The sequence below is a fragment of the Capra hircus genome, chromosome 7 (genome assembly GCF_001704415.2).
Source record: "Capra hircus breed San Clemente chromosome 7, ASM170441v1, whole genome shotgun sequence".
NCBI classification, from domain to species: Eukaryota; Metazoa; Chordata; class Mammalia; order Artiodactyla; family Bovidae; genus Capra; species Capra hircus.
Window position 1 is genome coordinate 107,415,634 of NC_030814.1, and position 25,514 is coordinate 107,441,147.

The 25,514-nt window shown below is 53.9% G+C and overlaps 1 protein-coding gene across 4 annotated transcripts in view; it reads right to left on the minus strand.

Moving 5' to 3' along the window:
• TBC1D9B (TBC1 domain family member 9B) overlaps window positions 1-25,248 on the minus strand; it is a 39,736-nt gene extending 14,488 nt beyond the window's left edge. For 3 of the 4 annotated variants that reach the window (XM_018051612.1, XM_018051611.1, XM_018051610.1), the window contains exons 1-8: window positions 25,067-25,248; window positions 21,369-21,479; window positions 16,466-16,584; window positions 11,495-11,723; window positions 10,302-10,560; window positions 8,958-9,165; window positions 6,751-6,963; window positions 167-328 (exon numbers count right to left, since the gene is read on the minus strand). In XM_018051612.1, the coding sequence (XP_017907101.1) occupies window positions 167-328; window positions 6,751-6,963; window positions 8,958-9,165; window positions 10,302-10,560; window positions 11,495-11,723; window positions 16,466-16,584; window positions 21,369-21,479; window positions 25,067-25,184 (1,419 nt within the window). In that variant the 5' untranslated portion in view covers window positions 25,185-25,248. The remainder of the gene's footprint in view (window positions 1-166; window positions 329-6,750; window positions 6,964-8,957; window positions 9,166-10,301; window positions 10,561-11,494; window positions 11,724-16,465; window positions 16,585-21,368; window positions 21,480-25,066) is intronic. The other variant, XM_018051613.1, reaches the window with a different exon arrangement.

The window sequence follows — 25,514 nt, forward strand, 5'->3', positions numbered from 1 at the left end:
CTCAGCGTCCCTGGGCCCCGTGGGCGGTTGGAAGCCCATGGTCAGCGCTGTGGCACCGGTCAGGCAGGGTGTCCCCGGCACTGCGCAGGGTCGCCCGAGGGCCACAGATGCCACCCCACCCCCCAGCCGGGCCTGCACGGCGGCGGGGCTCCCCGTCCGGGCTTACCCCCTTGGCGCCCAGGTCCTCCACGGGCGTGTTTCTCTGGAAGAGTCTGAGCAGGCCCTGGGAGGCGGTTGGCGCCTCCTGTGCACGGCCCCCTGGGAGGCCACCGAGGGGCGAGGGCGGGCGGGCGGGCTGCTCCGACAGCTCCTGGGGCGCGGGGGAAGGCTGGGAAGCAGAGCGGCAGGGCAGGCCCTGAGCGAGGCTGCAGCCCCGCGGCCGGCGGGCGGCGCGCCGGGGCGGGCAGGAGCCCACGAGGTGGCCCAGCCCTGCCTCCTCTCTGCCCGAACACACTCCCGACTGCCCTCCGGCACCCAGGCCAGGCTCTGGGGCCTGTCCCGCCAGACCCTCTCTCTGTGAGCTCAGGGCCAGGAGAGAAGCAGCCCCCAGGAGAGTTCTTCTGAACTCTGTGTCCCCTACAAGGGCCTGATGGGCCACACTCAAGGGTACTCCCCGGGGAGCACCTGCTCCTGCCCCAGTGTCGGGGTGCAGACCCTACCAACCCCTGGAGACACAGCTGTCCTCGTGCCCCAAGCCCCTCGAGGCCCCTGGCCACAGTGACCAGCTCGGGGGGAAGGGCTGGGAGAGAGCCCCAGGGCCCCTCCGGGACACCAGGCTCTCCTTAGCAGTCTGCCACGCTTCTGACAAGGCTGCTGGGGCTCCAGGAGGCGGGGATGCAAGACAGACCCAGAACCAGGTGTGTGTGTGGGGAGTCCCTGGCCGTGGGCCGTCTCTAACCGTCAACAAGTCCCTGGTAGGGCTGTAGGCCCTTTCCCAGGGGGAATCCGGCCAAACAGCAAGAGAAATGGATCCCGGGGGGTTCTGGGAATATCCTGGGGGACATTTGGGGCTGGGAGAAAAATGAAGGGCACTGGGGACAACGGTCTAGAAGGAAGCCCTGATATTCAGGGTTCTTCCCTGGCTTTCTGGAATTGTGGCCCCTAGTCCCACCCAGCAGGGCTAGAGTCAGTTCTCAGGCCCCTTCAAGTACAGTGTAGATGACAGCAGACTTCTGTCCCCTGCTTGTGGTCTGGGTTCCACCTGCAGGCCCCTGACTTCAAGGTGAGCGCACGGTCATAGGCGACAGTCTGTGTAGTGAGCCTGCTCCAGGGCCCAGGGTCAGGTGGGCCAGAGCCAGAGCCCCCACTTCCTGCCCTCCCCTCAGCGCCCTCCCCGGGCGCCCGCCGGCAGGAACACCGCTACTGGATGGACACCGGCCACTGGCTCCCCCGAAACCACTTCTGCTGCCGCAGAGGCTCCCCATTTTTGGGGGACACAGCACATCTCTCTTTACTCTTGGCCCCACACTTCGTGGAGTCCCTTGAAGCATGGGGTGGTGGCCACAAGCTAATTAGTATTTGCCGCCCCTGGGCTCGGGGGCACTATGTCTGTCACTTTGCGGGGAATGTCAGGACAAGCCAAGGAGGATGCAGAGGGCGGCGCCACCATCCTGGGGTCACACACAACTGGGGACAACAACCTCCTGGCTGAAAGCCACGTCTAGTAGAGAGAGCCCAGCTCTGCTGACAGGCAGCTGAGCGTGCGGCCAGGGAGCTCTGCGTGCTTTGGTCAGAGCTGGGTTTCCGCCCTTGTGCTCATCAGCTCTGAGCCACCCCCCCACCGCCCCGGCCATGGCCCACCTGGTATGCAGCAGGGGTATGGATGCTCCCTATACAAGAACCACAGCTGTGACTGCTTTGCAGGGAACATATTCTAAACTCATCAAACTGTACTCTTTCAATATGCACATCAAGCTTACCTCAGTAGAACAGTTTTTAACAAAAAGGAAAAAAGGAAAGAAAATTCTGCTAGGTTCACGTCCATGGGAAGATCCCCCGGGGAAGGGAAAGGCTGCCCACTCCAGTATTCTGGTCTAGAGAATCCCATGGACCGTGCCCATTGGGTCTCAAGGAGTCAGACAACACTGAGCGGCTTTCACTTTCTTCTTTCCCTCACATCCATGGTCTGTCCCTCTGCTCACGACTGGTGTTTTCAAAATGGACTTTAGATCAACTACAAACACATTTTCAAGACAAACTGTCTGAATCCAGGGGCAAGACCCTAGACTGAAAGCATCCTGATGCAGAGATTTCTGCTTCTGGCCCGAGGATCCCAGCAGAGACAAGGACACAGATGGACTTTCAGGCCACAGAGCACTGCAGAGAATCAAAAACCCCAGTGCTGGAAAGGAGACTGACTCGAGGATGTGACCTCCGCGACGACCCTCCCCCGTGACAGACAGGCTCCTGGGGTGACGGTGAGCCCAAGCCCACGCATGGGAATCCTGTGTGTTCCTAATCCAGTCTCTGTCTCCTTCCCCTCAGTAACTGTCTTATCCATTCTTCCAGCACCAACCTCGCAAACCACCTGCCCTCCTCACTCCTACAGCCAACTATTTATCTGAGCATGCAGAAGCAGGAGCAATTTGACGGCCATCCACGGTCACTCCCGCTGGCCCGCGCTCCTGCACCTGAGGCTGTGCATGCCAGGCCCAACTCTCCCTCCACTTGAGCCCGAGATCCCACCGCTCTGGCCTCTAGGAGCTTCTTCCGGCATGCGTAGAAGATACCCCCTCGCCACTGGATTCGTTACCATCAGTGCAGAAATCATGCTGGTGTCCCTACCAGCCCTCCCTGTTCTTCACCTGGATGGTGCTCACACGTTGTGTCCACTTGGTGAAAGCGTGCCAAGCTGTGCCCTTAGGATCCATGTACTTTAGAGCATATACATCATACTCCGATCACAAAGGCAGTCCCTGAAGGCACCCCTGTGAGTCTCAGCTGGCCTTTCTACAGTTTCTGGAAAGAGTTGCCTAAATTCACTGTTCCTTTCCCTCTTCCTCTACTCTTTTTTCTTGAGAAAGTGTCAGCAAGTGTGCACTTATGTTCTAACAATCACCTCCATCCTAACGGTGTCCTTATCTAACACCCTGGGCCCCCTCTTTTTAGACACTGGCCTGCCCCCTCGGGACAATGCTGAAGTTGGCCAGCAGCTCTGTTTTTCCCCGCCCCATCCTTTCCCCTGCCGCCATATAATTTAGTGACAGACTTTTGTTCTTACTTAAAGAAGCAGTCAGTGAGCTTATTCTGCTCTCCACACTTCCCGCTGTCACGTCTGCATCACACTCTGCTGTCAGAGCACACAGAATCACACGTGTCTTGTCACCTGTCCCTCGTCTGTGTCTATGCCGTGTATACACACTCAAGGCTCCCACCAGGCCGCCTGCCAAAGCCTCTCCGGTTGTTTCTTGGTTGTCTGAGGTTGTTCACTATTAGACTCATCAAAACCTGATGGCTTCCCTGATTTCCTGCATGTTCCTGATGGCCTGTGGTCTTGATACCTAAATGTCAGTTTCCCAGATAGAAAATCCAGGGACCACAGCATTTTTTACTGTATATTTTTAAAATCTTGCTCTATTTATATTAAACTGTTGCTATGAAAATGTCTGATGCCTCTCTGATTTCCATTCCTTCATAAATAACTTGGTGTTTCTTGACTGACTGTCCAGAAGAATTTTTTTAATTTTTAGAGTCCCACAGTTTTACTAGATTATATCTCAGTAGGTACATATTACATACTACTTCGTACTGATTTTCCAGATGTACAAGGTGCTTTTCTACCAGGCAGGTTTAAGTTTTCTTTTATCTTCAGAAAACTTTTCTTGAATCAGAGTTTCTATCAGCTGTTATTTCGTGGCTCTCGTTTCCTTTTTGGGGAGCTGTGTCACATAGAAATTGGATCTTCTTGGCTTCAGTTGTTTCTCACATCTCTTGACTGCTGCTGCTGCTGCTGCTGCCAAGTCGTTTCAGTCGTGCCCGACTCTGTGCGACCCCATGGACTGCAGCCCACCAGGCTCCCCTGTCCCTGGGATTCTCCAGGCAAGAACACTGGAGTGGGTTGCCATTTCCCTCTCCAATGCAGGAAACTGAAAAGTGAAAGTGAAGTCGCTCAGTCGTGTCCAATTCCTAGCGACCCCGTGGACTGTAGCCCACCAGGCTCCTCCGTCCACAGGATTTGCCAGGCAAAAGTACTGGAGTGGGTTGCCATTGCCTTCTCCGCGTCTCTTGACTCTTTTCTCTCTACTGGACTCTCCGTTTTCCTTTTCTGAATCTTCTGCCTCTGGCGTGCAGCTTTTGCTCAGAGCACACTCCAGTATGGGCTGGTTGCCGCTCAAGTGCTCAGCAGCCATCTGTGGCTACTGTACTGACAGCTGCACTTTGATCCCATTCTCAGCACGCGGCCAGAGCAGCTCTGCTACAATACAGACAGACCACGTCCCTCCTCCAGCCCAGACTCTCCACTGGCTCCCACCGCACTCAGAGTCAAGGCTCGGTGCTTGACTGGTGGCCTACGGGCTCCATATGCTCCGGCTTCCCGCTCCCTCTCGCATCTCAGGCCTGAGTTCTGTCTGCGCTCCTCTCGGCAGCCCTTTCCCCAGATACTTCCTGGCTGGCCCCTTGCTTCCCTCAATGCCACTCGATCAGAGCCCTCCTGTCCCCTGGCAATCCTGATCCGTTTATCCTGTTTTACTTTTTCCACGGCCCTTACTGCCACCTGACACATTTGATGTTTATTTCCTTACTGACTTGTCTTTCTCACTAGAATATAAGCTCTAAAAGGACGTGAATTTTGTCTAATCAGTTTTGTTTCTAGCGCCTAGAAGAGTATCTGACACCTATCAGGAATGCAATAAAATGTGTTGGATGAAGAAGGGCAGGTGCTCGGAAGGGGCCATGGAGCCAAGCTTAGTCTGGCTGCTCAGGTCCTGCCATCTGTGGCACTGGCCTTGAAAAGGCAGTCCAACATTCCTGCTCACATCCCTTTCCACCAGGCCAACCTCACTACTCCTTGAAATCACAGATCAAGCCCAACCTCCTCTAAGAAACTTTCTTACAGTCTCCAACATGCACTGATTCTGCTGTTCCCTTCCCATCCATTCTCTGTCTACTTAATAGTTTACTGAGCGTTGATTAACGGGTGGAAAATTTATGGCTCCACTGCTACCTGGTGGGAATGTAGGCCCTGCAATGCCAGAGCTCCTGATTTTCCTGGAGCAGCCAGACAGGTGGATTTTCATATGGACTCTTCTAGCGTTTTCACAAATCTAGATTGATAATAGCACATACATCTTGTTATACCAAGAAGGAAGGAAGTGATCAAACAAGGTCACGGTAATGTCAAAAGGACTCATGCCACCTGAATAATCGTCCTCTGGTCATAGACAGAATGAGGATGAAAACTGTCCTGAGCTGAAACAAGTCACGTTGCTTAAATATGTAAGTTCATAATTATACTAAAAAGTAAACACAAAAGCTGAATTGGTCACATTTGGAGGACACTAGAAAACTAACTTGTCATTTTAACAACTGGTGAATAAAAAAAGGACTTATTCTGCCTTTTCTATATGAACTGTGCCTCAGGGTGACCAAATAGCTGATGAGGGTAAGTTTCTCTATACAAAAGTATTCCAGCTAGTGAACAGAAGAAATGACAGAATTGAGTGCTCCCATCTGCAATCCTAATGAGCTACCTGAGGCATTACTTAGGCAATACTTGTCAATGACCGGTAACAGCAAATAACCAGGTATTATACACCTCTTGGTAGAAGCACACAGCTCAGTCCTGCCTACAAGCGCCTGTTCCCCACCTCGCACTAACATAAACAAACCCAAAGTCGAGCTGGATCTTACCACTCAACCACCAACCTACAAGAAATAGGGCACAAAAGAACCTATTAAAGGCTCGCAGGGGAGGCAGTCAGCAAGCACCAGGCTGTGAGAAACTCTACAGCAGAAATGACCAGTTCCTGCAGTAAAACGCTGCAAGAAAAGAGAGCGAGGGAGAGGGAGAAAGAGATGGCAGCAGAAACCTGTAAAGAGATTACAGCAATCAACTGTAACAAATATATGATCTATGTGTCCTCAATTCAAATCTGATCAAACTGTAAAAAATCCATGTGCATCTGGGGAAATGTAAACACCAGTGAGGAAGTCGCTCAGTCGTGTCCGACTCTTCGTGACCCCACGGACTATACAGTCCATGGCATTCTCCAGGCCAGAACACTGGAGTGGGTAGCCTTTCCCTTCTCCAAGTCTTCCAGACCCAGGATTCGAACCCACGTCTCCCATATTGTAGGCGGATTCTTTACCAGCTGAGCCACCAGGGAAACCCATAACACAAGTATTTGATGTTAAAGAATTATTAATACTGTTGGTATAGTAAGGAGACTGCAGTAAAAGGTAACCCTGTAAGAAAGACTGAAGGGAGAAATGCCAGGTAAATAGACCCAAACGGGCAGGCCTCAGCCGTGTGGCTCAGTGCAGGATAAGTTCATGAGGGACAGAGATGAAGGGGGCTGGTCCAGGCAGAGACGGCTGCTCATGTGGAGTAAGGCTTGAGGCAGGCAGGCCGACTTGAGGGAGTCTTGGGGTCCAGAGAGGTCTGAGACCCTGGGCCCTGTGTGCATGGCCAGGACCCCTGAGACTGGGGTTGGGTGAGGCTTTCCAGCAGTGCCAAGTGGGGGCCCTCTCCACCCAAGGGCTCTCCTCCTGCCCCTGCCCCCACTCCGCTGCTCTGGGGGGCTCACTCACCTCTGGGGCTGCATCCACGATACTGGCTTTCCTCTCTGCTCGGCTGCCACCTGACGGCTTGGATGGCATCTTTTGGAGGAAGTCAGAGATCCTCTCAACCAAGAACTCACGGTCTTTCAGGTTGGCGAACAGAAAGGTCATTTTGCTCTTAGTGCTAATAGATAGAGGGCTGGGCAGGACGCTGGAGCAGTCGGCTTTTTCCACGATGGTCACCTGAGAAGCCAAAAACACGATCTGGGGTCTGCATCTTGGGATAGAAAGCCGTGGGGCTTTGTCGCTCAGCCTGCCTTCAGGGCGCGGGGCGGGGCGGGGAGGCAGGGCTCTGCAGGCCTGGGTGCTTCCTGACTCTGCCACTCACTGCTGTGTGCGTCCTGTGCACGTGGGAGCCCCGTTCTCTCCACTGCTGATGGGCGTGAGGGTGTCAGCCTCGGAAGACCAGCCTGAGGGGGATGAGGCGGAGCGTAGAGCCTGGGCCCAGCTGCCCCCTGACCAGCTCCCTCCAGGCTGACAGTCCTGCCCCCGTCCTGAAGCGAGGCAAGAAGTCATTCCCCTCCTCAGCCCTCACTCCTTCAGCACTTCCTGATGCGTGTCATGGGCCCAGTTCTTTTTTAAAAAATTAACTAAGCTTTGGCTGTGCTGGGTCTTTGCTGCTGCTCACAGACTTCCTCTAGCTGTGGCGAGCAGGGGCTACTCTCGCTGCAGAGTGCAGGCTGTTCTCTGTGGTCGCTTGTTTTGGCTCACCGGCCCTAGGTGGCGCTAGTGGTAAAGAACCCGCCTGCCACTGCGGGAGACTAAGAGATAGGGGTTCGATTCCTGGGTTGGGAAGACCCCCCTGGAAGAGGGCATGGCAACCACCTCCAGAATTCCTGCCTGGAGAATGCCATGGACAGAGGAGCCTGGGAGGCTTCAGTCTACGGGGTCCCACAGATTTGGACATGACTAAAGTGACTGAGCACAGGGGATGCCTGGGTGTGGCTGGCTCTGAGTGAGGAGCCCCTGGGAAACCCCCTGGATGGGACGCTGAGGCCAGGGCTGGGTAGGGGCCTCCATCCTGGCCAGCTGTGGCCACATTCCAAGAGCTGCCTGGGTTAGCCAGCGCTCTCTGCTGTCAGGATGTCAGGACCCCTCAGGAGAAGTGGAGCTGGGCTTAAGATGAGTCTGTAGCCAGCCCCCAGACCTCAGGGTCAGGTCAGGGCAGCTGCCAGAACAAACCCACAGGCCTAGTGCCAAACAGAGTGTGGGGCCTGGGCTACCCTGGGCCCCTCAGCCTGGAGCTGGGCTCCTTTAAGTCTTTGCCTCTGACTTCCCTTGGGGAAACTGTGCCCCCCGCAGCACAGTACCTCACACCTATTCGCGACTACACCCACAACTTCAGGGCTTTGTACAAAGGCCAGGGAGGTCCCACTGTTCTGTTTTAAACAGAATCAGACTACCGTGATTTAGGTTCTAACTTAAGAACCTCACTGTGCTTCAGTAATTAAGCAAACAGTATGCCTTGTTGGGATCTATCCTTGACCTCCGGGTCTGGGCCTTCTGTCTGGCTGGTGGTGGTGGGGTGCTCCCCCTCACTATCTACACCCTTCACTGCAGCACAGGACAAATGGCCTTGTTTCCACTAGAGTCACTGTGGAAGCCCAAGAAACTAAAGAAAAAAATCCCTGTGGTGGGTAAGAGCTAGCTCACAGGTGAGAGCTGACCCTCCTCCTGAAAGGCTGAGGGCTGACTTCCGATGACTGCCAGAGCCTGCGCCCCAGCCAAGGGGGTGTCAGGAGGGATCAGTGAGGGGGCTCTGAGAGTGACATGATGCAGGTGGGGCATGGTCAGTGTCCTCCAGGCCCAGCCAGAGCGGGGATATGCCAAAGGCCAACCGGAAGACCCAAGGCGGCCCGACAAAGGGACACTCACCTGCAGGAGGCCTCGGGGCTCTGACCCAGCGGGTCCTTTTCAAGGTTTCGTTATGTACCAGTGTGAGCTCTGCTGGCAGGCCAAAGCCTACCCTGTCTTCCCACCAGGGAAGGGTGACCTTTGAGCGGGCATCCAGTGCGCCCTACACCCCATGGGCCTGGTGGAGGACATGTGCTGAGGGAGGTGCTGAACCGTGTGCCCTCGCTGCTCATGCCACCAAACCCTGAGCGGCTTCCCAGGCTGGGGACCTGGCCGGGCGCCCTGGCAGGTCAGGGGAGAGCTGGCGAGGACGTCAGGCTCACCTCCCGCAGCGGTATGATAAGGTGGCACGCATCCTCCTCCTTGCTGGCGAAGCAGATGTAGCTGCTGGAGATAAACATCTGGCCGGGGATGTGCAGCTTGTTGAACGGGGTCCACAGGGTGCAGCTCGTGTGGCCGTCCAGGCGCTCGTCCCTGGGCAGCCGAAACGTGGCACGGTAGCACTCGTTCTTGGCTCGAGCGTCCAGGTCTCTGGTGGTGGGAAAGGGGGCAGGAGTCAGGGCTGACACACTCGCGAGGGGGCCTCATGTCCTCGGCTTCCACACTGGACTCAGGCTCGTGGGGGTCCTCCTGTGAGCAAGCTGTGCCCAGGGACCTCAGAGCTCAATAGAACATGGACACTGAATGATCCAGGAGGAAAATGCACACGTCCGTATGGTCAGCAGAGGCGCCGTCAACTACCAGCACGTCTGGTGTGCCCAGAAGATGCCTGCACCCACCCTGCTGCTTCTTACTGGGAAGACCCGGCCCCACCCGGAAACCGGGACAGGGCCTTCCGACAGGCAGGTGTGGAGTGAGGACAAAAACGCAGGGTGCTAGCGCTTCCCCAGCAGAGCAGTGGCTACGATTCCCAGCGTCCACTGCAGCGGGAGGGGGGGGGGGCAGGTTCAATCCCTGGCTGGGGAACTAAGATCCCAAGTGCCGAGTGGCTTGGACCAAATATCCTCAAAACACAGACCACAGGCTGCTGTTGCTTAAGAGAAACACACCCTCGCTGGGCCTAGGACGGTGTGAGGCGGGCCGGGCAGGGACCGATCCTTGTGAACATCCCCCGCCCAGCCCCCGGGGAGCGGCCAGCAGCCTGAGCCGGGCCTGGCGGGTGCCCTCGACAGACAGTGCCAGAGCCTGCCCAGTCCCGCCCTGCTTGCTTTCTTCCCAGAGGTTCTGAGAGCCACCCGGTCACTCGCGTGAGGCGAGAGCCATCCCTGGACAGCGTTCTGCCAGACGGTGCAAGAGTCTGTGCCTAGACCACGGCCTCTGAGCCCAAGGGCGTGCCTCTCACCGCGGCCGTCTCTGAGCTGCTCTCAGCCTAAGAGCATCCCTGACGCTGCCACGGAGCAGCAAGGACAGAGCTGCTCGGGAGGGCCGGGCCCGCGACTGCTCCTCGGTCTGCTGGTTGGCAGGGCGCTCGCCCGGGCCTGAGCCGAGCCGTCGGGCGGGCGGGCAGGCGGCTGCGCTCCCTGAGCGGGACTCGCTGAGGCCTTCCCGGCTCCCGCGGGGGGCGGCGGCCCCGGGGCGAGTTACGCGGTGCACTACCGCAGCCACCCTTCAGCGGGCCCCCTCCCACGCAGGGGGCCGGTGCGGTCCCGGCGGGCGGGCCGACGCACCGCTTCAGCGCCGAGATGTTCCTGTGTGGCCGCGGCGGCCTGGGCGGCGCTTTCTCCTCCAGGAAGCCCTCGCTGTCCAGCAGCTGCCGCACCGCCAGGTTGGCCAGCTGCTCCATGAGCTTGAAGGTCTCCCCGATGTTGAGGAACATGGAGAAGAAGAGCTCCTGGTCCCGCGTGTCCACGCGGATGCTCTCAGGGAAGAGCAGTGTGGCGTTCTTCTCCAGCCGGGTGACGTCCACCCACTGCACCACCAGGCTCACTGGACGCCGGGGGAGGAGGGGGGGGGACAGACAGGCATGAGGGCAAGCCCGCTGCAGGGCCGGGCGGCCGGCTCCTGACTCCCGCCCTGTGCCCAGCCCGAGCCCGGCTGTGCCGGGCTGACCCAGCTCCCAGTCCCAAGAACCTCCTGGGTTTGCCCACACAATGGCTGAAGAACAGCATGAATGAACAAGCAGAGGTGAGCGAGCTGAGCCCCGGGACCTGAAAAGCCCCAGCTGGGGGGAGTGTCCTGCTCTGGGGGCAAGTCACAACATGGTGTGGCCGGCACAGAGAGGACACTGGCCCTGCCTCCTGAGCAGATGTGAAGGCGCGAGAGGCAGGTGAGGTTGGGACAAGCGTGTGCATGGCTGGGCGCTGGGCGCGGGAAAGGGAACACAGAGAGCAGTGGAAGCCTTGGGGCCGCTTTCTGGGGGTGACGTGGCAGCAGAGGGAGCTGGCTGGGCATCTGCTCTTTGTCCTGAGGCCAGGGCTTCCTGGGCAGAGGGCCCCGCAGCAGGTGGATGCAGGGGCACACATCCAAGGCCCCATGGAACCTGCAGCTGCTCAGGGATGATGGGGTGCTGGCATGTTCTGCATGAAAGAGGGGAGGCCCTGTGCAGAAAGTCACCATGTGAAGAGCTGTGCTGGTTGATGCAGACACGACAGAGCCCTCAAGGGCCAGGTGATGTTTGGCTCACGTCTGGGAGTTCTGCTCATGGGTCACTGTCTTCTGGGGAGACTCTGGTGGTTGTGTGGGGACAGAACATCTGGGGGCTGAGGAGGCCGAGCCCTCAGGAAGTCTGGAAGTCTGGGGAGGAGGTGCACTTTCTAGGGGTGAGGCGGAGGGTGAGTGCAGAGGAGGATGCCAGCACCACCTGCAGGCTGGGGCAGGGAGGGTGGGGGTGACGCAGGGAGCCCCAGCTGCTTGCACTCACCCTCCTTGCCCAGCAGAAAGGAGTAGAAGCAGAGGTGGTTGACGGTCAGGTAGAGCCAGCCCTGCCGGGGCACACGGCCCTTCCAGTAGCTGCAGGAGTAGTAGTTGACCAGCTTCTCCCCCTCGGGCATCCCGAACTGCTTCCTCATTTTCAGCTCGGCCTCCTTGAACTTCCCAGGGTCCTCGTCTCCCTGGGGCTGCACATTCTTGTTCTCTTCTGCGATGATGCCCTGGAGGAGGACACGGGGAGTCGGCCAGCGGCACTCAGGGCTCTTGGACACTGACCCAGGGCCACAAGCAGGGAGACCCGACAGCTGCTCTGGCCACACAGAGCAGGCGAGTTCCCCTAACTCCCCGAGCTTTCTCTCTACTAGCTCAGAGCAAAGACTTTCAAATTTACATTTTAGTTCTTTTAATGTAAATACCTGAAAAATACATAAACATGGCAAAAAAAAAATGCAAATAGTAGAAAAGGGGGTTCAATGAGAAGGCAGTCTCCATCTCCTCTGCTGCTGTAACCACTTTGCTGATTTTCTCCCAAACAGGCTGGCACTGATGCACCTTTAAGCAAATACACACGTCTGCTCTTTGCTTTCCTTCTTTGCCCAAATGGGATCTTGCTGTGGCACTATTCTATGAAGGGCATTCCTCATGCCAGTGTCCCAAAGGACGTTCTGTATCTGACACTCCCCCCTTCCCCATACCAGGTGGCTGCTGCCTCTGGCCCTTGCTCAAGGTCTTCGCGCCAGCCGCAGGGCCCATCCAGCTCAGGGCCTGTCAGTGTTGTGCCCCGCCAACATCTTTAGTGGGCTCACAGTGCCCAGAGATATGCCCCTGGGCCACAGAGCCAAACCTCCTGGGGGTACAACAGGTTCTTAGTATATCTGGCTCAAAATGTACATGTAAATCTTCCAGGGGGTATGACTACTCGATAAGCTAAAGGAATTCAAGGCAAGTGGTGTGGCCCAGACTGCCGCTTCCACGGAGCCTCCTGGCAGCCTCACGTCCCTGCCTCCGCGAGTAGGAAAAGCAGCCAGGCGCTGGGGTGAGGACCCAAGAGCAGCACCTCCATTTCAGTACACACAGCACCACTGTGCCTGCAACCCCAGCCTCTCTCTCAAGCTGCCTGTCGACCTCCCCAGAGCACTGCTGCAGAAGCGAGCTCTGCGTCTGAGCACCCTCCTCACTACCGAGGCCCCACCTTTGCTTCTGCTGCCCTCCAGCGTGCCTACCGGGAGGCTGGAGAAGGGGCCCCACCAGCGGGATGGTGAGCGCCAGACAGCCTATGGACCGTCACTGGCACCTTGGCCTTCAGGCCCCCTTCCTGGGTCTCAGCGGGTGCCCCCACTCCTTCAGCTGCACCTGGGAGATCCCCAAGCAGGCTGCAAAGGGGCTGACATGCTGCTTTGCCTTTTTCTCTGCATTCCCACTGGTCTCTACTGGAGTACTGGTCCCCAGGACTCGGGTTTTGCGTGCTAGCTGACAGAAGTGCACTGTTAACAATCACTGGGTAGATTTTGAACAACTGACTTAAGTTCTTTAACAGTTTTAGGCATATTCAAGTTTTCTATTTCTTTGTCTGTTTCAGTTCTATTATGTGGCGGATCAGATAACAGTCCCGCTAAGGATGTTCCGCTGGAGAAGAGAATGGCAACCCACTCCAGTATTCCTGCCTGGAGACTCTCCATGGACAGAGGAGCCCGGTGGGCTACAGTCCATGGGGTTGCAGAATCGGACACGACTGAGAGACTAACACACTAAAGATGTTACATCCCAATTCCCGGGAAGAGTTGAGAGAGAGAGGTACTAACTGATTAAACAAGTCAGTCAGGACGTCAGTGCTGCTGGCATTAGAAAGAAAGGTAAGGACCAAGAACTGCGAAATGCACGGCTCCTGCTGTCGCTATTAGTCGCTCAGTCATGTCCGACTCTCTGCAACCCCCTGGGCTGTAGCCCGCCAGGCTCCTGTGTCCATGGGATTTCCCAGGCAAGAGTCCTGGAGTGGGCTGCCATTCCCGTCTCCAGGGATCTTCCTGACCCAGGGATTGAACCCGGGTTTCCTGTATTGGCAGGTGGATTCTTTACTGCTGAGTCAGCCAAGGGAAGCCCTACAAGGTTCCTAAGAGCTGGAAAAGGCAAGGAAGTGGATTCTCCCCTCGAAGCTTCCAAGAATCAGTCTTGCCAATTCCTTGATTTTAGCCTATGAGATTTTATCTCAAGACTTCTGACATGCAGAACTGTAAGATAAGAAACTTGTGCTTACTTAAAATCAGTGTTTTAAGCATTTGGCTGTCCTGGGCCTTCTTGCTCTCGGGCTTTTCTCCAGCTGCGGGGAGCGGGAGCCACTCTCCCGCTGTGGTGCTTGAGCCTCTCACTAAAGTGGCTCCTCTTGCTGCAGAGCACGAGCTCCAGAGCACATGGGCGTCAGTAGCTGTGGCTTCCTGGCTCGAGAGCACAGGCTCAATAGTTGTGGCACACAATCCCAGACCAGGGGTCGAACCCGGGGATCCTGCGTCGGGAGGCGGATTCTTTACCGCTGGAAGCCCTAAGAACTTCTGTTGCTTTAAATCACTAAGTTTATGGTAACTTGTTACAATAGCAACTGGAAACTGAAACATTATTTTAATAGTGTTCATCTTGTCTTAATTCTTATAATTTATGGGTGTAAAGCTGTTTATGGCCTTTTCTTTTTTTTTTAACTCTGCTTTTTAAAAATATTTCATTCCCAACATGGCTTGAGGTTTTTCTCTTTCGTCCTGTATCACTTTTGCCACAGGTTTGTTTATATCTTGGATCTGTTTTTTGATCTGTTGTTCTTCTGTATCATTTCTTTATTTTCCAAGAAATTAACTTCTCCCCTTTGTGACAGGCATACCCTGGAGATACTGCTGGTGTGGTTCTGAACCATAGCAGTAAAGCACATATAAACAAGTCATACAATTGTTTTGGTTTCATAGTGCATATAGAAGTTATGTCTACACTATACTGTAGTCTATTAAATATGCAATAGTATTATGTCTAAAAAAAACAAGGTACCTATGTTAATCAATAAATACTTTACTGCTAGAAAATGCCAACTATAATCTGGTGAATAATAGAGTCTTCGGTGAATAGTAAATCTTTCTGTGATCATTGTATTTCCGTCTTTCTAATTTCCTGGTTTCTCTGGAATTCTTCTAATTTACTGGACACTTGGCTCACTAATTCCCACCTTTCTTTTTTATCACATTATTATAAAACATAAAACTCAAGACTTTACATTTCCTTCTGTGTGGTGCTTTTACTACGTCTCACAAGTTCTGATATACAGTAGTATGTCTGTAAAGTCCAGTTCTCTCTCTTCTCTTTTGGCGGCACCATGCCTCTTGCGGGATCTTAGTTCTCCAACCAGAGGTTAAACCAGGGTCCCAGCAGTGAAAGTGCTGAGTCCTAACCACTGGCTTGCCAGGGAACTCCCTCAACATTTTCTCTTTCGTAAAACGCAATCTTTAATTAATTACTTATTTTCGGCTGCCCTGGGTTTTCGTTCTGTGTGGGGCAACCCCTCAGTCGTGCTGCGGGGACTGCTCGTTGCAGGGGCTCCTCCTGTTGGGGAGCACAGGCTCTAGGGTGGCTGGGCTCCAGCAGCTGCAGCTCGGAGGCTCCCTGGGCACACTTTCGGGGTCTGGAGCACAGACTCACGGCTGCGGTGCATGGACTCAACTGCTCCGTGGCACGTGGACTCCTCCCGGCCCAGGGATCAGACCCGTGTCTCCTGCATTGGACCCTGCACCGCTGAGTCACGAGAGAAGCCCCCTCACCTCAACATTGCCTAATTTCCATTTTTAATTTGACTCAGCAAGAGCTTTGGTCTATTTTGTTGATGAGTTTGTTTGGGCTTGGCATAAGGGAAACGTTCCATAATGTTGCTGTTATTATTATTATTGGCCAGCTGCTCAGGAGGAGAGTGAAGACTTGCCTCTGCTCTCTTTGCCTAGTTTCCTGGAGCTAGAAAGGCAACACAGGTCCTATCCTAACTCACCCCAAGGCACACAGAGAACTGCTGAGGAGCTCTTGGTGCTCTCTGCCCAGGTCTAGGAAGCTCTGGCATTATGAAGTCACAAGGGCTTGCCCAAAGCAAGTTTTTATCATGAACTCTGACCTAGTAAGGGCCCTCTGAGGAATCTAACCCAAGGCAATAAACCACCAGAAAGAAAAAAAGGCAGATACACACACACACATTCTCAGATAAATGCTCATTATGCTAATTATTCCCTAAAGGGGAAACAATCTAAACAGTGCTGTGATAAGTTTTTACACATTCATAATTATTTCACTACCTGTAAAATACTCCACTAAGACTATCACATATGACTGCTCAAGTCCCCTGAATATAAGGTGCTCAGTACAGTATTCATATAGAAAATAGTAAGTACTATGTTAGCAAGTAGGCTCACTCTCAATTAGCAAAGGAAAGAACAGCTGCTTTCCCTCTTAACACGGGATCGGGAGGCACTGTGTCCTGACAGTGCTTCAGGGAACGTCCTGACACATATGTCATTCTGCACATATGAATACACTCTAGGGTGAATTCCAAGGAATGCAATTGCTGGGTCAAAATATCTGTGCATTTTGAAGTAATGTTAGCTTTATGATAGAAAGATACTTCATATTATCCTGTCATTTCCATCTTCTTCCTCTGTTGGACACAGAGCTGTATATCTGCATATTTGCTCTAACACTCTCTAAGGGAATGGGAGCTCCCAGCTACGCTTAGTCAGACTCCGGTGGCTAGCCAGAAGATGCGGCCTGCATACAATGAGTTCAACTGCCCCTTTCAACACCAAGAGAACCGGACTGGACACTTCATTCCGCTTCTGCTTCATGGAGCAAAGAACTATATCATGGTGTCTGAAGTTTACAGAGGATGACACAGATGAATACTGCTAGCCCAAAGAAGGGAGTCAGAACCAGTATGGAGAGGGAGTCTTACGTGAATCTTGCCCTTGACGAAGGTGGTGATATCTTCCTCATTGTCAAAGATGGACAGCGTCTGGAGTAAGTTATTTTCCAGCCATTCCCAGTGTTTTGTGATCTCTTTTCGGGAAGAACCTAGGGGTGGTTTGGTGGAATAAAGAAAAGGAAAATCACAAAATCACCAGGCCTTAAACATAAACTCAGAGAGAGTTGAAAATGGGTGACCTGATTTGCTATACAAAAAAGATTACTATCTTTCACCTGTCTACTCTTTCCATATATATGTGTGTGTGTGTGTGTATATATAGCAAAAGTCATAAATGGTCCTGATAAAAACACAAAATAAAAAAATTTAAATAGAAAGAGAGTCACAAAAAAAGTAAAGCTTCCATTGCCCTCTAACACCAAGAGCAAGAGTGACTGTGAGTTTCTTGTGTCCCAGAAATAGTTAATACACATGCAGATTTGCTTACTTACTTTTTTGAGACAAAAGGACTTAATGTGGTCTTCCACGTGTAGGCGACTAGCCAGACAGTCAGACTTGGTATAAGTGACTGCAGTTCTCCCAAGAATCTAGGCCTCCACAGACGGCAGCGGGAGCTTCCTGCAGGACTCCAGGTCCCTGGCTAGCTGGTCTCCTGCTGGGCCAGAGGCCCCCTCCCTCTCTCTGAGCCAGATGCCCCATCCAGGCCTCTGACTGTTCTTCCTCCTCCCCCGAGTTCACATCCCAGCTGGACCGTCTCTTCCAGGAACCCTTTGTTTCACCCGTTTGACTCTTTCAGTTGCTAGCTGGCCCCCAGGGTCTGCCTCACCTAGGAGGGCGGTCCCTGTCCTCCTTAGGAAGAGGGCCCCTCAAGGGCACTGCAGGCCCCGTGGAGATGGAAAAACTCAGAGGCAGCCCAGCGCCATCCCAAAGACCGAGGCAGCTGCTTTCTCCGCCTCTACCAGGGAACTGGGAAAAGGAGCCTCGGGAGAAGTAGAAGGATGAGGCGAGTCTCTTCCCCATCCCTCTGGCACCCCAGTTTTGGGGGCTTTCCATGTGTCTGGCAGGGGGTTTGCACTTAGGAACTCTTTTCTAAATGACCTCACACAAGAATCAGGAAAGGAGTGAAGGCGCTGCTTCCTTTCCAGTGTCCTGGGACAGTCTGCCAACCGCAGGCACCCAGAAGGCCCCGCTGTCTCTGTGGCTGCAGGAAGGCCCACACACTCGGACGGGCGGTGGGCTGTAGCAGAGACGCGAGGTCCGCGTGACTGTGGGCGACAGACCTGATCCCTGGCCAGCCCATCCTTTCCTGCCTGGCCACAACTCTTCCACCAGCTGAAGACCCCATCCTGGCTCCATTCCGGCCAGGCCGAGTTGGTCCCTGTCATCTCCTCTGGCCCAGCTACCTGCTCAAGCTCTGTCTTCCAGAGTCACAGTCCAGCCTGTCTTGGTTAGGGCTGATTTCTTTTGTTTCTTTACATTTACCCAAGCAGTTCACCACACTAAGAAGCAACTGCATGGAAAGACCCTTTCCCACGGGTCTGTGGGAGACTGTCCATGTGAAGACAATTAAACCCAGAACCATACACTAACAGTGATAATCATGACGATAAGCATAACAACAGATGATTACTGCAAGAGATAACCATAAATAGAAGTTCCTAAATCATCCATGAATTTTTTTTTCATTTTTCTTTGCATATCTATTATGGCCTCCTTTCCCTAGTGCATAGAGGCCAAGGGCTAGTTGTTAGGAGAAGGGAGTTCTTTTTGCTTGCTTTTTTTGCTAAGAACTCATATTTGAATGTGAAGGTTGAATCTCGCACACATGTTGCTGGCACTCTAAAACAAAGGAATCTTGTTCACTGTACCTGCGTGGATCTGCCTACACTTTAATTATTAATATTTACATATATTCACATAAAAGAATTATTAATTAAAAGCAACTTGATCTTCATTTCAGTTCAGTTGCTCAGTCATGAGCGCACACCAGGCTTCCCTCTCCATTGCCAACTCCTGAAATTTGCTCAAACTCATGTCCGTTCATCCAACCATCTCAACCTCTGTTGTCCCCTTCTCCTCCTGCCTTCAATCTTTCCCAGCATCAAGGTCTTGTCCAACGAGTCAGTTCTTAGCATCAGGTAGCCAAAGTGTTTCCAATGAATATTCAGGACTGATTTCCTTTAGGAAATCATTTAGTACCAAGTAAATACTGAAACTATCTCTATGCTGGGTACTGATAATAAAAAATATAATAGCTAATTAAATTTTACGTGCTATTTCTGTTTTTTCAGAACTTTATATAAATTATCTTATTTGATTCTTAGAGCACCTTGGAAACAGGTACAGTTATTTTCATTTTATAGGATGAAGCGAAGGCACGGTTAGGTTGAGCATGTTGCCCAGAGTCACCTCGCTGGCAAGTGACCAACCATAATGCTAATCAAGGCTGCCTGCACCCTCACGGAGTTACTGGTCTGGTGCGAGAGTGGCAAGCCTTCAGTGCAAAAGTGCTGCTGGGGACGTGGCAGGTCCAAGGGAGGGAGAAGCGGCACGTGGCTCTGGGGAGTCTGGGAAAGCTTCTGTAGAGTGTGACATCTAGGCAGGTGCTCAACAGAGTGAGGGGAGGCAATGTGGATGCGGGGGGCGCTGTAGGCACCTCAGCCAGGGCAGCTGCGGTGAAGGACTTCAGGCCCTGCAAGTGTCTTGTCTGGCTGAAGGCCAGGTGTGAGCTGGGGGAGGAAGACAGAAATGGAAGCAAGAAGATCCTGAAAGTCCTTTGGTGGTGGTTTAGTTGCTAAGTTCTGTCCGACTCTTACAACCCATGCCAAGGCTCCTCTGTCCATGGGATTCTATAGGCAAGAATACTGGACCGGGTTGCCATTTCCTTCTCTAGGAGATCTTTCTGACCCAGGAATCGAACCCGGGTCTCCTGCATTGTAGGCAGATTCTTTACCAACTGAGCCACGAGGGAAGCCCCTTGTAGCTCTCCCACCAGACCAGCAACTCCTCGAGGGCATGAGCAGCCTAGATTAGCATTACAGTTTGGACACATTCCAGTGAGGTGGCTCTGGGCTACATGTTCAAGCTAAGCTGAGGAATGCCTCAGCTTCATCCTATAAAGTGAAAATAACTGTGCCTGTCTCTGAGGTGCTCTAAGAATCAAAAAGATAACTCATAAAAAGTTCTGGAAAAACAGAAATAGTACTTAAAATTTAAAGGGTAAAAGTCCTTTAATGGCAAGCTAAGGAGTCAAGATTCAGTGGGAGGCGTCAGGAGGTGTCTGTCTTTGGAGAGCTGAAGAGCCGTGTGGGCAAAAACAGAGCAGCCCAGGCGGGTGAGCACAGGGGCCTGGCAGGGGCAGGAGCTCCCCAGGGCAGCGCACCCCTCCCCGGGGGCTTCCCACAGGCCCCCAGAGCAACCGCACGCCTCTCTTCCCGCAGAGGTGCGGCTCGCACTGCCACCGCCCCCTCCATGCACTCTCTGCGAAGGAGGACCCTGAGACACAGACGGGCGCCTCAAGGACCCATTTCAGCACGAAGCAGCTCCTCTCGGCCCAGGCACACATCAACTGCCCCGGGCGCCCCCCACACAGGCAGCCGCGGGCTCCTGCAAGCGCCCCACTCAGGGTGCCCTGTACCCAATCCCAGCCCCCGTAGCTGCAATCCAGCTGCGAACACTCTCATCACGCCTTCTCCGGTCTCCAAGGAAAAACTTAGCCTGAGGAGCAGTGACACGGGCTGGGAGCACAGACAGGCGTGCAGCATGGGACACAGGTGCTCTGGGTCCGATCTAGGCTTCTGTGGGACTTCGGGCAAGTTTATTAACCCCTCTGGGCACACTTTCCTCATCTTTAAAATAGGGGAAACCAACGTTCTCCCTTCTGGAGTTGTTGGGAGGTTCACATAACTGGCAGGCAGGCAGTGCTGTCTGAGAGCCAGCTATGACTGCTGTTCTATCCCAGGGACCTCAGCCAGGCTGGTTCCCTGAAAGGGGACTTCCTCCTGGATTCTCAGGAGAGTGGCTGTTTCCGCTTAGGACAACTATAGCTGATTCTCGTTATTCACAGTGGTTATGTTCTACAAAGTTTCCTAGAACACTGAATTTGCCGATACTGCTCCCAGGGGAGCTACAGGGCTAAGTTCCTATGAGCTTCCGGTCGCGACGTTTTCATCAACTGATCCAAATACTACTTTGTCTTATGTTTTTCTGCTTAAAGCCATCTTATCTAATACATACTTTTAATACCCTAGGACTGAACTCATAGCCAGGGGCACTGTAACTCACGCCTGAAGGAAGCTCCTCTAACTCATATTTTCTCCGTAAGGCACATCCCAGCTTCTTGCCCTTAAAAGCACCGCATGCCACGTAGCACTTTAGCATTATACCTGGGCCGTTTTAAACAGCAGAGTCATCAACAGGTAACACAGAAACGTGAAGAGCACGGCGCTTAGATTTCTAAAAGGAGACGTGCTCATGGTTTGACCGCTGAAACAAGAAGGCGGAGAGGCGGCTTGCTCCACCTCAGCGGGGAGCCTGCGTGTCTGGTGATTCAAATACTTCACTGCTCTGCACACACACACTTCCACAGATGTCCAAAATCACCACAAGTATTGATTTTGGGGTTTACAGATAACTTTTACCGAGTAGGTGCATTAAAAAATTGTGTAGTACATGAAAAATGATCAACTGTATCGTCTTGTGAAAAGGTTAGCAGAACATGGACGCTGCCCAAGGCCAAGCCCTTGGAAAGGCACAGGGCTCACTCACCTCCACCTGCCTTGCATCCGTGCACAGCCATGCTGCCTTCCTAAGGTGGATGCTGGCCTGGCCTGTGCTGTCTGGATAAAGGGCAGCACCAGATTCTCAGCAGGCGGAGTCCCTCCCTCTCTGGGTCAGGCCCTGCCCAGCACCCCTGGTGATTCAAGGCACCTACCGCACGCCACTGTCCAGTAGACCTGCGAGTCCTGGGTCTGGTGGAGGATGCGGTAAGGGGCCACCCGGGCGCTGGAGTCCAGCACCACATCCAGGGTGCCCACAAGAAGACCTGGCAACAGGGCAGAGAGAGGGGAGGGTGAGGGAGGGCTGCGCTGGGAGCTGAGCTTGGCTGGAGGCAGCCACGAGGGGAGCACTGCCCCACAGCCCCAGCCCAGAGCGTGAAACATCGTGCGTCATGAGTCCACTACATTACTTCTTTTTCCTCAAAGGCCTTCAGCCAGTTTCTGATCCCTATCAAAAATCCCCTCCTACTTATTCCTGTTTATCCTCCTGACTCAGAAACACCTGCAGGCAGGGGCTGATTCAAGTTTTACAGGGCTCAAAGCTCACATAATCCAGGAGGCCCTCTTCAAGAAAAACGCAAAATCAGATTTGAAAACTAGCATTTGTCAGAATGAGGAAGTACAACAAACCAAAACAACAAGGACTTCCCTGGTGGTCTGGTGGCTAAGACTTTACACTCGCAACGCAGGGGTCCGGGTTCGGGGCCTGGGCAAGAAACCAGATTCCACATGTTGCAACTAAGACTCAGCACAACCAAACAAATAAATATTAAACAAAACAATACCACAAATATCACAAAATCCAGAAAAACAATGTGATTATTAACTGCCAGATACATTTCTTATGACATGTCTCTCTGACATTTCTGGCTGTATACTTTGATGTCTTTTTCATAAGACAATGATATTTAACATCATTTTCCACATCAACAACAGGAAGATAATGTTGCCTCAAAAGTCATGATGGAAAATAACAGGCAAATTTTTAGTATTGGCCAAATTGTCCCATTTTTTTTTCCATCTCTGAAGCATTTTAGGACATTTCGTTTTCCTTCTCATCACAATGTCATCAACATTTGTCAACATCACTATTTCCCCAATAAATCAGAGGAAATGTTTACATTTTGCAACTATTTTGATTTATTCCTCTTCATTAATTGTATGATTCAGCTAAACGAAAGCCTGTCCATTGTTCATATTTGAGGTTTGCTTATTGTTTATTTTTGGCTGCGCTGGGGCTTCATTGCTCTGTGTGGGCTACTCTCTAGCAGCTTCTCAGTGTGGCAATTTCTCCCGCTGCAGAGCGCGGGCTCTAGGGTATGGACTCAGTTGCTCCATGGACTCTTCCTGGAGCAGGAGGGCATAGAACATGTGTCCCCTGCATTTGCAGGCTGATTCTTTTTTGTTGCTCGTAAGGAATATTGGACCTATAGTTTTCCTTTTTTAAAAACTAACTTTGTTTCCTTTTGGCTGTGCTGGGCCTTTGTTGCCTTTCTCTAGCTGTGGTGAGTGGGCGCTGCTCTCCAGTTGTGCGGCAGCGACTTCTTGCTGCAGTGGCGTCTCCTGCTCCAGAGCCCAGGCTCTAGGGCACACGGGCTTCAGCAGTCACGACACACAGGCTCAGGGGCTGCGACCTGCAGGCTCCAGAGCCCAGGCTCGACAGCTGCTCTGTAGCATGCGGGATCTTCCCGGGTCAGGGATTAAACCTGGGTCTCCTGCACTGACAGGCAGGTTCCTTACCACTGAGTCACCAGGGGAACCCCAGCAGGTGGATTCTTAACCTCTGAACTACCATGGAAGTCTCTGTTTTTTCCTTTTAATAAAATGCTGCTTTTGGTATGCTCTGAAAATATTTTGTGACCATTTTCGTATTGATACCAGAATAATTACTATTGACTTTATTGCTTGACTTTAACACTTGTTTCATATTCCATTTTAATCTGCTTTTTCACCCTCCAGTCTAACAAAATAATCAGTTACAAAAGAAGGTAATTTTCACATACACCCAAGTCAGGAGTCTGTAATGTTTATTTTACTGAAATGTTCTAAAATGCCTCTGTAAATTGCAGTTTAAGTGGCATATTCAAGCCTTTTCAGTGTTTGGAATAAACTTTTTTTAACTGTTCACGTTGAGGTTTCTCTTCTGGCCTCAGAAATTTTAATTCCTATATCGTTGGCATATCTATATTGCAAGACTTGAAATGTAATGGCAGACCATGTCATCACAGTCATCAACGAAGAATCTAGGTTGGCATCTGTCTTAAGACAGATCGAATAAAACCACACTGTGAACTGTTTCTCCTGCAAGAAGAGTGTGTTCAGGAAACCATAAAGTCCATCATGGCACAGAGAAGGCCACAGCAAAGGCCATGGCAGAACTGACCAAACATAGCTAACGCAGAGTTCAAGGCATGGTCCGCAGGGGAGAACTGGACAGCCTGCTTCGGGGGACACGGAGAGATGAGGGTGGTAGAAAGGGCCCTCTCTGCACAGGAAGTCAGAGCACAGAGGGACCCAGGCTCGCACTGAGACGACCTGTGGGAACGCAGAGCAAGAGCAAGCCCTGAGACTGAAACACGGGTATGCTGATATACCTGAAGGTACTGGGCACCCGAGCATTCAATTTCTACACAGGCTTCGAGGTGGACCACCGGTCAGTCTCTCCAGAGGGGCTGCTGCCTAACCTCCACTGAACAGCCCAGTCCAGGATGCAGATCCGGCACTGGCTCCTGACGTTCCAGAGGCCTCTGGGAGGGGGCTCAAGGCACTGAAGACAACAGTCTTCCTGGTAACCTCACACACTTCCAGGTCAGGAGGTGGCCCAGGAGAGGCTGAAGGAAGCGTTCTCCCATGGAAAGCCTCCGTCTGCACCTGACAGGGCTATATTAGCTGCTAATGTTTAACATTAGGACATTTCACAGAAAATTCTGTTGATAATTAGAAGACCCGGCAACACTGGGCCCGAGGTCCTCAATGGCAGCAATGGGCCGCCAGAGGAGCAGGGGCACTGGTCTGGCTAAGGCTGATCCGGGTCTGCTGCGGCAGTGCCTGGGCTGCGGACACCACCTGGAGAAGGGGTGCCCGGGGACATCCCCGGGAGCCCAAACGCCACACACCCCAGGACAGGCAGTCCTGCGTAGTGCCCAGACAGACGGGCAAAGAGGCACCCTGCCTAGGTCATCAGAACACACATATCGGTGACCCAGCTAAGCCTCGTTCTGCAGGTCCAACGCACCAAGAAGCGGGAAAGACGGATGAGGAGAAGCTGGAGAGACGGAAGCTGAGTCAGGCAGCAGCTGGGAGGAACTCTGATCTCACTAGAAAGGCAATTCTTCGGTGAGCGGGGAAAGGAGGAGAAGGAAAGGAATGCTTGGGTCCCTCGGCCCCTCCTGGGAGGCCCTGGGGGAAGCAGAGGCCCAGGAGATCCCGCGAACTCTCCGCCGTGAGATCCGTTCCGGGAAGCTGCACCAGCCTCCGCGGAGCCCCGGGCAGGTCCCGGGCACCGAATCCGGCAGGGGCCGCCGCCAGCCTTCTTCTGGCCTCCCCGCTTGGCCGCAGGCTCCCCGGCCGCCCGCCTGACGCGAGCGCAGATGTCTTCCTCGAGGCCCCAGCCCCGTCCTTTCCTGGCGCCCCCCCGGCCGGCGCCCACCGCCCGCCCGCGGCCCGCTTCCCGGCCTCCCGCCCCGCTCCCGGCCCGGCCCCGCGCCTCCCGGCCGCGCCGCGCGCCGACGTGCGCGTCCGCAGCGACGCTCCGCGGCCCGGCCTGGCCGGCGGCCGGCCCTCGCTTGCCGGCGCTCCCTCCTCGCCCGCCCCGCGGCGGCGCCCACAGGCCCGGCCACCGCGCGCCTCTCACCCGTGAGGCCGCCGCCCTTGCCGTGGCCGCGGCGCCGCTGCAGCACGAAGAAGGGGTTGGCGCGCTCCGTCACCCACAGCGCGTTGGCCACCAGCACCTCCTCCGGGCCCAGCCACATCGCGGCGCCGCGCTCACCCGGCCGACGCGGGCCGGGCGGAAGCGCCGCCGCCGTCGCCTCGCGGAGCCGAGCGGGCGGGGCGGGGCGCGCGGGCCGGCGGCGCCCCCTGGCGGCCGCCGGGGCAGCGGGGGCCTCGGGACTCGCAGCGCGTTCCGCTCTCCCCGCCCGCTCGCAGGACGGGTGAGCCCGGCCTTCCCCGCTTCCCTCTTGGCCTTCTGGCCACAGGCCTTCGCGCGGCCGGCTCATCGAGGAGCGGGTTCAGCCCCGGGGCCAATGGCCTGTGGCCGGAATGGTTGAGTTCACAGGTAGCAGGGCGCCTGGCGTTTTGTA